This window comes from Sapajus apella, unplaced genomic scaffold (genome assembly GCF_009761245.1).
Source record: "Sapajus apella isolate SASKATOON/1434 unplaced genomic scaffold, GSC_monkey_1.0 scaffold28, whole genome shotgun sequence".
NCBI lineage: Eukaryota > Metazoa > Chordata > Mammalia > Primates > Cebidae > Sapajus > Sapajus apella.
The window spans coordinates 17,189,686-17,203,708 of NW_022436968.1; the positions used below are offsets into that span (position 1 = coordinate 17,189,686).

The 14,023-nt window shown below is 39.1% G+C and overlaps 2 protein-coding genes across 5 annotated transcripts in view; one reads left to right on the plus strand and one right to left on the minus strand.

Moving 5' to 3' along the window:
- Nucleotides 1–14,023, minus strand: part of RBM45 (RNA binding motif protein 45) — a 485,504-nt gene that overhangs the window by 436,181 nt on the left and 35,300 nt on the right. The gene's annotated exons all lie outside the window — the stretch shown is intronic.
- Nucleotides 8,331–13,235, plus strand: TTC30A (tetratricopeptide repeat domain 30A). The gene has a single exon (XM_032292834.1). The coding sequence runs from the start codon at nt 8,829–8,831 to the stop codon at nt 10,824–10,826; it is 1,998 nt and encodes a 665-aa protein (XP_032148725.1). The 5' UTR covers nt 8,331–8,828; the 3' UTR covers nt 10,827–13,235.

Consider the following 14,023-nt stretch of genomic DNA (forward strand, 5'->3'; position numbering starts at 1 on the left):
GAACTATGGAGAGTAAGCATTGACTACCTTGACTTCTCCTAGTGAGTAGTTCTGGTATAAAATTTAAGATTACTACCAGTAACCAGCTTAAAGCCAACTATAGGGGTCCCTAATTTTGGATTTTTCCTTAAGTGTAAGAAATAATGCTTCAAATGTTAAGAAATAACAGTCTGGGCAAAGAACACATATTCTATAGGAAGCCAGGTTTATAACAGGTAAGAATAAACTGTATTAAGTAGATGTTATGACTAGAAAGCTGCTTTGCTCCCTATTTTGAGAAACTGTGGACATGGTGTGTCTTATCCAAAGAACACTGGACTAGAAGATAGATTTCTATCCCTAGCGTTGGCATTATTGACTGGATTAACTTGAACAAGTCACTTAACTTCTCCAAGTTTGTTTATTAGATTATGCTAGGAAATGATTCTTGAACATGTTTTAACCTTAGAACTTTGTTCAAATAAATCTTTCAATGAATCTCTAACATATAAAACATCAAAAGCTGAATTCCTCTGTGAATTATAGGCAGGATTTGGAGATCCAATGCACCTACAATCCTTCATCTCTTTGATTATATACATGGGGGCCCACAGGGACTCTGGGGAGTTTGAAAATCCCTGGACTAGATGAAACCTGAGGCCCATTCCAGCTCTTTAAAAAATCCACAATTTACAAACCGTATTTCTTGTTATTGTTATTAATCAGTATCTATCGTTAACTTTACAAATATTAAAGAAATAGGGGCCATGTTCTACAACAGACATTGTTTTCCTGGCACACAGTAGACAATTCAGGAAATGTCTGAAGAAGGAATGGGTAAAATTAAGATACCAAAATGGAAGTGACGGGAGAGCAGGTAATTGTAGAGAAAAAGACTCTTTGTGGCAAGAAACAAAGAAAGAAAAGTATAAACCAGACTAAGCGGGGATAAAAGCAAGAAGAAGAAGAAATGCAAGAAGACCAATAAAGGAAAGACAAGGACTGAGGCAGGTGGTTAAGGGAACTGCCAAAAAAAGGTGAAAGTCAATCCAAACAGAGAAAAATGGAACTTCCAACCAAAAAAATGAAGGTGTGGAACCCTGTCATCAATTGCTCAGAAAAGAGAGACACTTGAGCAGGGAGAGAAGAAAGGAATGAGAGCCATAAAAAATAATGTTCCTAGCTACCATTTACAGTTGTCTCTGCAGGGAAGACTGGATAAACTAGAGGGGAAAATGAGTGCAGGAAAAAACTGCCTCTGCAGAGCAGGTAAGAGGAGGTTGTTCAGATTTATGGATTTTATTAAGCCAGTTTTCTGTATCACTCTGCTATAAAGGAAAATAGCTTCTGCAGGGCTGTCTCTCCTCCTTCAGGTGAGGAACAAAGAGTGGGTGGAGTTAGGGACAGAGTCTGGTCTGCTATAAAGGAAAATAGCTTCTGCAGGGCTGTCTCTCCTCCTTCAGGTGAGGAACAAAGAGTGGGTGGAGTTAGGGACAGAGTCTGGTCTGCGAGATTATGATGTGTCTGCAGCTCAGAAGTACTGCAGGTGTTTCTGGGTAATGTGCCACATCATGTTTATATCACAAATGGGAATTGAAAATCAGTCTGTGTAAGGCAGAGATGAGCCCACATCTGTTATCCTCCCCAACAATAAATAAATAAATAGCCCAAATGGATGCCAGTCCATCTAAAGTAACATTTTAAAGCATGTGCGTTATGACAAAACTGGACCCAGGGTCTGACCGAGGCTACAGGCTGCTGTGAGCACTGTAGCTATCCTGAATGTTGATGCTACATATTGCTAATGGGATCATAATTTATAGTACAAACCCTACAGCTTCCACTAAGGTTGAGTTTTCCTCTCATTTTCTTGCCTTTTTATTGGCTTAACTGCATGGTTGCCAATAGCAACATCCACTGGTAGCAAAGGGAGTTCAACACCATTGCAATCTGCCGTAACAGTGGAGCCCTGACAATGTCAACCATCAATCAAGTAGCTGTTTGTAATTGCCTCCATCTATTTCTTCTGTCTTAAGGTATCTTTCCTACTGTGGGTCAAGATTCAGAAACTGCTGACTAATGCCATGGGTCTGTTCCTCCATGACCATGAAGCAGTGGAAAGGAAGGTAGCAGCTTCCTGGTGCCAGCAACCCCAGAGGTTAAGAGGTTGAAGTTTTGCAGGTTTCAGGCATTTTTAATCCTTTTCTAAATAATTTATAATTTTCCAAGAATGTGAGGCATATGCAGTTAGCCATATATTCTGCTTTTCCAAAAAAGAGAAAGTTTCCTAGTCCTTATTATTAATGTTTATCTCCTATTGGAGAAAGACATTTGAAATATGAGCCTTATTGTAAAAACTCAAACTGACTAGATTATATTTGCTTCCTTGGGTCTCTTGGCATTAATGGTTGAAAAAACATCATCCCACTTTTTCTATGAGATGTGTTTTTTTCAGGCATGATATTTATTCTTACTAGTCAGGGTGTAGCTAATATGTGCACAATCAACAATGTAGCAGCAATCCTGGTGGGTAGGGACAGCTTCACATACTGCAAAGAGTGCCATTCAGTGCATAACAGACTGGAACTCCATCCTAGCTTGGTCACCAGCTGAACCTGTAATCCAAGTCTTAGATTCTCCATCTATTAAATAAAAGCACTGACTTTTATTCCATTCCCACACCAAAGGACCAAGATGTGTTTAGCTTTAAAGAAATTTTCCAGATAATTTTCTTGTTTATTCTTCTCAAATAAAATAGGAACAAACCTAAAACAGTCATCCTCTTAATAAAGACACTATAAGAAGTTACATATATGGAATCGATGTAAAGACAATCACACTACAGATGTCTCTTGAGCCTGCCTCTAATTATGATGGAAGATATAGTCATCAATACAGTTTTTTAAAAAATATATCCTTTTTTGAGACAGGGTCTTGCTCTGTCCCCTAGGCTGGCACAATCACTGCCACTGAAGCCTTTACCTCTCCAACTTAAGTGATCCTTCCTGCCTCAACCACATGAGTAGCTGGGACCTCAGGTGTGCACCACCACACCCAGCTAAATTTTGTATTATTTGTAAAGAGGAGGCCTCACTATGCTGACCATGCTGATCTCGAACTCCTGGGCTCAAGCAATCCTCCTGCCTAGGCTTCCCAAAGTGTTAGGGTTAGAGATGTGAGCCACCACACCCAGCCTATATGTCCTTCGTTTCACGAAAAAAAAAATTTAGATTTTCTGATAAATCCCATTAATTTAGAAGTGAATTTATAAAGTAAGCCAAGAGAAGTTAAAAATTGCACATGCATTTTGTTTCTAAAATCTGACATATCTATGAATTTCATATTTTATATTTGCAAATACATTGGGTTAGAAATCGTCTTTAACATTTTGTGTTAGTGTAATAACAATATTACCTAATATTAATGCTACCAGAATCCAGTTGCTTTTTCTGTGTATCTAAATTTATCATACTTTATCCACTTACACAAGGTGATTAAACAGAATCTGCCCAATTTATTCCACAGTAAAATTATTTTAAAATCTGTTTTTCCTGCTGACTCTTAGAAATTGCAGAAAGACAAAAACCAGTTACATCTCTAGTAACAGTGTGAAACAATTTCCTTCCAGTGGGATACAAATCTAAACATATTAGGGAAAGATTTAAGTATAAAGAAAAATGCTTTGGCTGGAAAAAAAAAAAAACAAAACACAAAAACACAAAAAGGATTCATTAAAGCAACAGAACAAAACCTAATTTGGGACCCTAAAAACTCTGGCAATGCCACGGTAATGAAGTTTTCATTATCTGCCTCAGAGTAACAGTCTCTGAAATTGTTCTGCGACATGCTGTAACTAACTCCCAAAACTCAAATGTATTAGGAAATGTAAAGGTTAAGTCTGACTACAAGAAGGCCAAAATTGCACCAGCTTCCTAAGTGAAGAATAGAGGAATAAAACATATAGAAGGCAGAAATAAAATGAGGTGTATCTGGAGAATTTCATGATGAGCATTTAGATTTAGCAGTGCCCAATGTCATGCTTACACTGTTTGTCATGACCTTGTCTTCAGCTATTAATTTGGGGTTGTACATCTTTTTAAATTTAATTTTGAATGTTCTTGCATGTTTGGTACGTCTCTCAGCACTGTTAAAGATTGTTTATATAACATAACTACACCAATATCATGTAATGTATACACTAGTACAAAAATATGTTTTTTTATTAAGTAAATGAAGAATTTGCTGTGAAAAATATATTATTTGTGGCCACCACTTATATCTGTGTTCATTTTCTGTGTGTATCTGCATGTGTATTTGAATCCCAGTTTTTCTTTTGCTCTAGTTTAGATTTAAATTAAGTCATATTTAGATGAAATTTAAAAAATAGCATTGGAAATAGGAGGCTAAGTTTTGCTGAGTTTCATTCCCTTGGGGGGAAACTGCTTTTTCCATTTTATTTTCATGTACAATAATCTAAAAAGGATCTCCTACTGACTTCCTTCCTAATTATTGTTTTACACGAAAGAAAGGAAACATGTTTTCAATTGAGTTGTTTGAAATCATTCATTTTGTGTAGATTTCCCAGATTGATGTTTCATTGTAAGAATATTACATTATAGACCACTTGGCCATTTCACAAGCAACTAATCCATAGTTTTGGAAGTCTGCTTTAAGAGACCTAAATATCTTTGTTTTTAATAAAATACTTAGAGTTTAACTAAAGCTCTGAAATAACCTTTATTTCTTTTGAGAAGGGTGATTTTAGGGCTGAAAGAAGGAAGCAAGCATCCAAATACCTACAGTTTAAATGTTAACTGTTAATTTAGTCCATTAACCTTGTCTTGATCTGTGATGTTTTCACTGTGAGAGGGATACTAGCACAGCCCTGTCCATATAGCTTTTTAAAGATGGTAAGAGGTTCTTCGAATTATTGAAGTTTTTCTGGAGGTAGGAAAGTCTGCAGCCAAAGGCTGTGTTCCTGTGTCCGTTACAGATTGCTCAAATTTGCATGGGCAATTACACAGGGGGATCGCATCAATGCAGGACCGCCAGCCACACTGACGCCATACAATTACACAACGGCTTCGGTGCTTAAACTTTAAAATTCTTACACCATTGTGCCTGTTCTATTAGAACAAACTGCAGCAAATGATCCAAAGCCAATTCAAACGACTGGAGAGGAGGTGCCCAGAAAGAGGAAAGAGGTGCAGTGTGGCCCACTACTGGCCAGCATACGCAATCACTGTTCCTCGCTGCCGCAATCAGCAATCACTGGCTTCTTTGTGCTTTGCAGTCTGCAGTTTTAAAGTGGGGCCAACAATAAGGCTCACCTAATTCACAGAAGGGCTGTGAGGATTAATGAGGGAAGTTAGGCAAAGCAGCCCTGATACTCAAAGTACTTCATAAACACAAGTGCTTGGAGTAGCTATTTGTTTTAATGGTTTTTTTTTTTTTTTAAATTCTGCTGTATCTACAGTTTTGCCTTCTCTATTAATCCTTTTTATAAACCAAAATGCTATTGTGTTCTCCCTGGGAAGTTAATTTAGACAATAATACTGTATACCCCAAAATACAAGCTACTTGATCAAAAGCAAGGGATATTCAAGAAGAAAATCTAATTAAAATATTAATAAAGCTGGAACTACCAGCAAAAGGAGGGTTCACAACGAGGTTAAATGTCACACCATCTAAGCACAAATGTTCTCAAGTGTTGATTTTAGCATACACTCTTTCCAAAAGTCTTAAAAGATTGAACAGATGCTCCTAAAAATCAGTCAGCTATATTTCCAATTTGGCACTAATTTATTCTTTTCTTCTTTGTTCATGGCAGAAGACCGGAGTGAGGGAATGGGGACGCAAGATAACTGAACTTCCCAAACTGTCCGTCCTGAAGAAAATGGTCTGAAATCAAAATGAAAATGAAATAACTGGAAAGTGGATTTGCAGAAGGTCTTCCCTTATCAAGGAAGATGTTTGACCACAGCTGTGGTTGAAATACTCAGAAATTCACAATGTTTACCAACAGAAAGATACAGTATAAATAAGACATATCCTTACAACTAGTTTTAAAAGAGAATGCCAAAGAAATTACACACACAAATAGAATATGGGATTTGATCATGGCATATTTTGGCAGGCAGAACATAAGCATGCTAAAGAACCAAGCATTATGCTTTTTGCTCCTATATATTTTGCCTAAATGAAACTCATCTACATGATAATCATGTCTCCCTTTATGTAGCAAAATCCACCCTGAGTTCAACTCAAATTTCATCAAACTACAATTCCTTTCTACAAGTCACCAAATCACTTTATTACAACCACCAAATGCTTTCCTATTGCTTGAAATGGTATGATACACTCACTTTTTTATATATGCTCCATGTTTTCAAGATCCTATTGCAAACAAAATGATGCTTTATGACACTTTATAATATTCCACCCTATTTAATTCTTTCCAGAATTTCTATCATTAAAGGGCCTTCTCTCACCACCACCCCCAACAAAACTAATCTATTCCCCAACTACCTATCAGAGACAAAATAAAAAGTCAGTCTATCAGCAGCAGTGATGGTCATGCCAATTTCACAGTGTGATTTGCGCACTCATTTCATTTTGAAAATGACCCTGCCCTCCATCTGTCTAAGCCGAATGTCCTGCTTTTTTCAAGCCAGGCCTCTGGAGCAGCATCACATGAAATAAGGAGGAAGAAGCACAGAACGGCCTCCCTCCTGTTCACTTCAGCTGCCATGCTAACAAGTACCCACACAAAGAGGAGAACCCCAACTGAATCCTGGTAGGGATCCCAGAAATTTGGAGGAGAAAATATAGTCCTTTTACTTTTCATACATTTTCAAGAAGCCATTTGAAGGTGACATAAATACAATCCTGCAAAAGAGAGAAAGATTAAAGGTATGAAAGGCAATTTTCCATTCCCATTTTGTCATCTTACTTTAATTTAATAGCAAATTACCTAAGGTAACAGTACATACAGAAGAATTTTAAAATACTGAGGCTTGTGAGGCACAGTGGCTCATACCTGTAATCCCAGCACTTTGGGAGGCCGAAGTGGGAGGGTTGCTTGAGGCCAGGAGTTAGAAATGAGCCTGGGCAACATGGTGAGACCCTATCTCTATTAAAACATTTTTTTTTTTAATTTGGCATGGTGGTGCACCTGTAGTTCCAGCTACTCAGGAAGCTGAAGCAAGAAGATCACTCAAGCCCAGAAGTTCAAGGCTGCAGTGAGCTATGATCATGCCATTGCACTCCAGCCTGAACAACAGAACAAAGCTCTGTCTATAAATAAATAAATAAATAAAATACTGAGCCTAAATTCCCAAGGTAGAACCATCAGGAAGCCAGCTATAAATAAAACGATGCACCCCCTCCCCCAATTTATTACTGAGCAGTATCCTTTACCCATGCACCTCCTTGGGTTTAAGACTCTAAAAAGGAGCACCAATAGATCAGATTGAAAGAAGCCTCCGAATAGAATTATAGTAGTATTCCACAGTTGCTTTCTGTGGGGTCTTGGGTGAGCAAAGCCCCACTCAATGCTTCTGAAATGGGTGCAGTTTCCCTTTCTTGGAATTGACCTTGTTTAGTCCCAGCCAGGAAGACACAACTCTGCCAATTCCTGGTACGGGAGAAGACTGAATAAAGTCACCCATTTGATGATATGAGCAATCACACACCTACTAAAAATCTTCTCCCAGTGATACCAGGTAAATACGACCTACACAACTCCACTCGTCACATCTGCTCACAGCAGGAATCAAGGCCTAGAAGTTCAAAGTCTACTATCTACAAAGTTAGTTCCTTGTTTTAATGGACAAAGAGAGACAATAATATTCCTTACAGACACTTAGCAACAAATAATTGGCCCTTACAAACTCATGTACATGAGATACATGGATCGGGTTATTCATCATTCACTTTCGTATTGAAATTGGTTACTGAATATCATGGCTTAGCCCCTACCTACCTAGGTGTGGCCTTAAGCAAACTATTAATTTAAATAGTTTAATTAATAATGTAATACTTAAATTTTTAAACCTTTCTAGCTCACAGACTTCGTACGTCATCTGCAATATGCAGGATGCAGGCTGCTTATTCAAATTAGAACTACTGTATGTAAACAGTCTATAACAGAGTGCTATATGATATGGTTGATGCTGTATCGACCATATGCTGCTCTATTCTGTTCTTAAAAACTGTGCCCTTGGGGTAGCATGATAAGAAACTGCTCTAATTCCAAGGGAATTCAAGGAGTTAACTCCCTTTTGCAATCCGGTCCCTTTATTACAAGTTCCTTTTATTGTACTGGCGAATCTCTACATTATTAAAAGTAAGCCAAACCCCAGCATTAGTATAGACCACACCGTGTACAAGGCTCAAAATCGCCAGGAAGACCGGCCAGAAACATTCCTCCGACGCGCAAGAGACCGCGGTGCCACAACAGACGGAGAGAGCGCCCCTCATCTTCAGTGGGCACGAAAGGCGGGTGACTCTGCGTCCCAACGGGCCGCGGATCAGGTCAGTACAGCAGGGACTACGCCTCCCAGCATGCAGTGCGACTACGCCCGCGCAGCTGCGCCACTGGAACGGTGCATGCCGGGACGGTGAGATTCCGCCTTTGAACAGCCCGGAGGAGTAGCCTTCCCCGGCCTAACTGCCGCCACTCCGCAGTCCAGATCTTTGAAAAATCAAACCGAAATTGAGAGACTAACGAGAATGGTTCCTTTTTATTCCTAGATTTCTTCCGTGGCAAAGTAACCGCCAGTCTTCCGCTTCCGGTTGCCGTGTTCCGTGTTGCCGTGGCAACCGCAGGCATAACAGCCGTGACGGTTATGGCGGGCTTGAACGGCGCGCAGATCCCCGACGGGGAGTTCACGGCGGTAGTGTACCGGCTCATCCGTGATGCCCGCTACGCCGAGGCGGTGCAGCTGCTGGGCCGAGAGCAGCAGCGGAGCCCGCGGAGCCGCGCCGGCCTGTCGTTGCTGGGCTACTGCTACTACCGCCTGCAGGAGTTCGGGCTGGCGGCCGAGTGCTATGAGCAGCTGGGCCAGCTGCACCCGGAACTCGAGCAGTACCGCCTGTACCAGGCCCAGGCCCTGTACAAGGCCTCCCTTTATCCGGAGGCCACCCGGGTCGCCTTCCTTCTCCTGGATAACCCCGCCTACCACAGCCGGGTCCTCCGCCTGCAAGCTGCCATCAAATACAGCGAGGGCGATCTACCAGGGTCCAGGAGCCTGGTGGAGCAGCTGCTGAGTGGGGAAGGGGGAGAAGATAGTGGGAGTGAGAATGAGACAGATGGCCAGGTCAACCTGGGTTGTTTGCTCTACAAGGAGGGACAGTATGAAGCTGCGTGCTCCAAGTTTTTTGCGGCCCTGCAGACCTCGGGCTACCAACCTGACCTCTCCTACAACCTGGCTTTGGCTTATTACAGCAGCCGGCAGTATGCCTCAGCACTGAAGCATATCGCTGAGATTATTGAGCGTGGCATCCGCCAGCATCCTGAGCTAGGTGTGGGCATGACCACTGAGGGCTTCGATGTTCGCAGTGTTGGCAACACCTTAGTCCTCCACCAGACTGCTTTGGTGGAAGCCTTCAACCTTAAAGCAGCCATAGAATACCAGTTGAGAAACTATGAGGTAGCCCAAGAAACCCTAACTGACATGCCACCCAGGGCAGAGGAAGAGTTGGACCCTGTGACTCTGCACAACCAGGCACTAATGAACATGGATGCCAGGCCTACAGAAGGGTTTGAAAAGCTACAGTTTTTGCTCCAACAGAATCCCTTTCCCCCAGAGACTTTTGGCAACCTGTTGCTGCTCTACTGTAAATACGAGTATTTTGACCTTGCAGCAGATGTCCTGGCAGAAAATGCCCATTTGACTTATAAGTTCCTCACACCCTATCTCTATGACTTCTTGGATGCCATGATCACTTGCCAGACAGCTCCTGAAGAGGCTTTCCTTAAGCTTGATGGGCTAGCAGCGATGCTGACTGAGCAGCTTCGGAGACTCACCAAGCAAGTACAGGAAGCAAGACACAATAGAGATGATGAAGCTATCAAAAAGGCAGTGAATGAATATGATGAAACCCTGGAGAAGTATATTCCCGTGTTGATGGCTCAGGCAAAAATCTACTGGAACCTTGAAAATTATGCAATGGTGGAGAAGATCTTCCGCAAATCTGTGGAATTCTGTAATGACCATGATGTGTGGAAGCTGAATGTGGCTCACGTTCTGTTCATGCAGGAAAACAAATACAGAGAAGCCATTGGTTTCTATGAACCCATAGTTAAGAAGCATTTTGATAACATTCTGAGTGTCAGTGCTATCGTACTGGCTAATCTCTGTGTTTCCTATATTATGACAAGTCAAAATGAAGAAGCAGAGGAGTTGATGAGGAAGATTGAAAAGGAGGAAGAGCAGCTCTCTTATGATGACCCAGATAAGAAAATGTACCATCTCTGCATTGTGAATTTGGTGATAGGAACTCTTTATTGCGCCAAAGGAAACTATGAGTTTGGTATTTCTCGAGTTATCAAAAGTTTGGAGCCTTATAATAAAAAACTGGGAACAGATACCTGGTATTATGCCAAAAGATGCTTCCTGTCCCTGTTAGAAAACATGTCAAAACACATAATAGTCATTCATGACAGTGTTATTCAAGAATGTGTCCAGTTCCTAGGACACTGTGAACTTCATGGCACAAACATACCTGCTGTTATTGAGCAACCCCTGGAAGAAGAAAGAATGCATGTTGGGAAGAATACAGTCACAGATGAGTCCAGACGACTGAAAGCTTTAATTTATGAGATTATAGGATGGAATAAGTAGTTCTGGCTGATAGTGGCTTTTTTCAAAATGGATTTCTTATCTGTCACACTTTTTAATCTGTACTTAGCCTTGGCATCTTTATATTTGGTTTGTTTTGAACTTTATACACTTTAAATTATAATAACAAGTATTATGTTTGAACAACTTTTTCATTTAATTCAGAAGAGTAGGGACTATGTAGTGTAAGCTGAATCACTTCTGCTTTCCTCCTACTAGTGACAACCGTCTAGTCTTGCCCTCAAGCAACAGTTGCTAGAGTGACATCTTTGTATAAGCAAGTAACCCCAGATAGAGTTGATGTTTCAGCTTTCAGCTGTGAAAAGGGTATGTCACGGACCAAAGCTCTATCAGTATGTGTATGTTTGCATTTGGTCACTGGAATGTAAATGACTGCTAGCCCATGGCTGGACCACTCCTCAATCAGTAAATAAAGCCATGTCTATTTTGCCACTTCAGGATAGACTGTGCTGTCTAAAAAATCTAATTCTTAACTCTATTTCTTCAGTTTTTTAGTCCTTTAACTTTCTGGATCACAACAAAGTTCTACTTTAGACCTTCTCTAAGCCCTGTTTAGAAGTACAAGTATAATGGGAATTTCTTTTCTTGGTTCTTTTCAGGTTATGAAATTTGGTCGATGCGTTATTATTATTATTATTTGTAATTTGGTTGATTGGTTAAGTTTTATAACAAACGTTTTCTTCATTTTCTATTTTTGATTTTACAGAAATGATTTTGCCTCCTTGTGTATACTGACATATTAAGTGTAGAAGCTTATTAATATTTTCAGGTTTTTTGAAAACTGAAAATTTTAATTTTTTACTTTTTAATTTTATTAGGAAAAAATAAGCACTGAAGTGAGAATGAGAAGACTCAAGTATGAGTTCCATACCTTCTAATTTTAGGCTTTCAGAGATTCCATTATTCATTGGAGTTTCACAATCATTTAAACTATCAGAAGCCTTTACAATTAATTTTGGCTGTAACATCTGATTTTGTATAAACCATATAGAAAAAAGTTTGCCTTTCTGTTTTTATGACCTGGATATATAAATAAATCAGCTAGGAAATATATAATTGTATTTAATATTAATGTTTGCTAGGATTTTGGCTTACTGTACATGTTAACCCCTATAGTAAATGATTGTTATCTTATTGTTGGATGTTATACTGATTATTAATAAGACATTTGGATTTTTGCCTTTCTACTTGGAATTTTTGCTTACAACTCTAGCTGTGAATATATATAGGGTGGTCCCCAGTCTCTGCTATGGTTGTGCATAAATTAATAATTTTATAAGTATTTAAAAATTGTATAATTCTCTTAACCTACCCTTTTAGATTTCGTACTAATGTTTGTTTTTGTTGGGGAAGGGGAGATTTGCTTTTAATCCTTCCCAAAAATGAGGCACCACCCTTCCATTCAGTAGTTTTATTGACAAGCTGTTAAAATGTGTGTTTTTTCCCCAATAATTCTTGAAACAATTAGACCCTCTCCTGCTTCTAACATGAAGGCCTTTAGATGCCAGTCTGCCAGAAATCTGGAAACAGAGGAACAAGTGAAGTGAAGATGTAATGGAGATTTAGCTACATGATGTACTTCACAGTCCACCTTGGATTCCCATCATGTCCAACTCTCTGTACTTAATCAAGTATCTGCTGCTGTTAACAGAACAGAGGTAATGGATAAAAGAATGGAAATAACAGATGCCAGAGCTACTTCCGTAACTAACTCACCAAATCAAATCATCAGTCCTTATACTCTTGTTTTATTTAATACAAGGAGAAGAGGCCATGCAGACTTCTGAAAAGGTCAAAGCCACATAGAACAGGAAGACAGTCTCTAGTTTAAAGCTTTCTCTTTGAGTGTTTTCCCCCCATTGCCTTCAAAGGGTCTACTTAAGAGATAGTGGTGTTTATTGCCGCAGAATGTATCACAAGATAAGAAATGAAAAATCTGTCTTTCCTAACACCCTCTTCTCTTTCCCTTTTTTATCTTTTCCCTTTTGTCAAGTATAGGGACACTTTTCTCTAATAGCTAAAAGTTGAACCTTAACCAGGTATAAAAGATGCATACCAACCTTTTAGCAGCAAGTGTCAGGTGAGTGAGCACTATGATTATCAAGGTGACTTTGGAAATCTTTTAAAAATCCATTTTTGTAAACAAGATAACATGTATTGATAAAAAGTGACTCTCAGATTGGTAAAGGCAGAAAAACTCTTAAGAGGACTCACCAAAAGTACTAGATCTATATAATTTGTTGAATAGAGTGAACTTTTAAAAATATATTTGTGGTGGCCTCCTCTTTTAAACTTTTTGAACTCAAAAGAAAGACTGAAATTTTAAAGACGTAGTATTTGTATCATTTTAAATTCTGTAACATTGGGAATTAAATATACTCAACTTTAGAGGACATTTGCCTTACTGTAATCTATAATCATTTTATATTGAAAAATAGGGCCAGACATTAGCCAGAAGATAATTAATTTGTTAGCCATAGGTATAGTGTTTAGTATTCTCTTGGGGAGTAAGTCTTTACAAGGTGATTACTCTATACTTGATACCACTGTTAATTGAGGTTCTTTTGGTTGTTTAATTAAATCAGCTCCTTTGGATTTGGGCCAAGATTGATCCACCACATACTGAAATCCTTTCGACAACATCATAATGTGTATTTATTCGAAAAGGAATTGCTTCTTAAGGAAAAATTATTAGAATATAGAGAGTTCTAAGTACATTTCTAGTGTGAAAAATAAGCATTTGTTAGTTGAAGTGAGACCTGCCAGTAATGTGATTTCAAATATTAATATCATGTGAATATATGAAATGGGCCCAAGTCCTTGTTCTAAAGTGAAATTTGCATGTTTATGAAATAAAACACATCAACATCAATGACTGAATATCTTAATTCAAAATAGCAAATAGCTAAATTTGTACTATGCAAATAGGACCCTAGTAAGTTATGTGGGAAAGCATATATTGCTGCTAATATTTTATTTTCAATTATTTCATTAGGAGAGTCAAATGCTTAAGATAAAGGACACATGACTAAAAGTTTCACCAGCACTCATGTCAACTGCTATAAAACATGTGTCCATGGAGTGCCCACAAACCCTCAAGATCTTATTAAGTCTCAACAGTAAACTGGTGGCTGGTTAGTTTTTCTAATCAGGGTCAGGGTCTGTTCTGTGAAAACTCA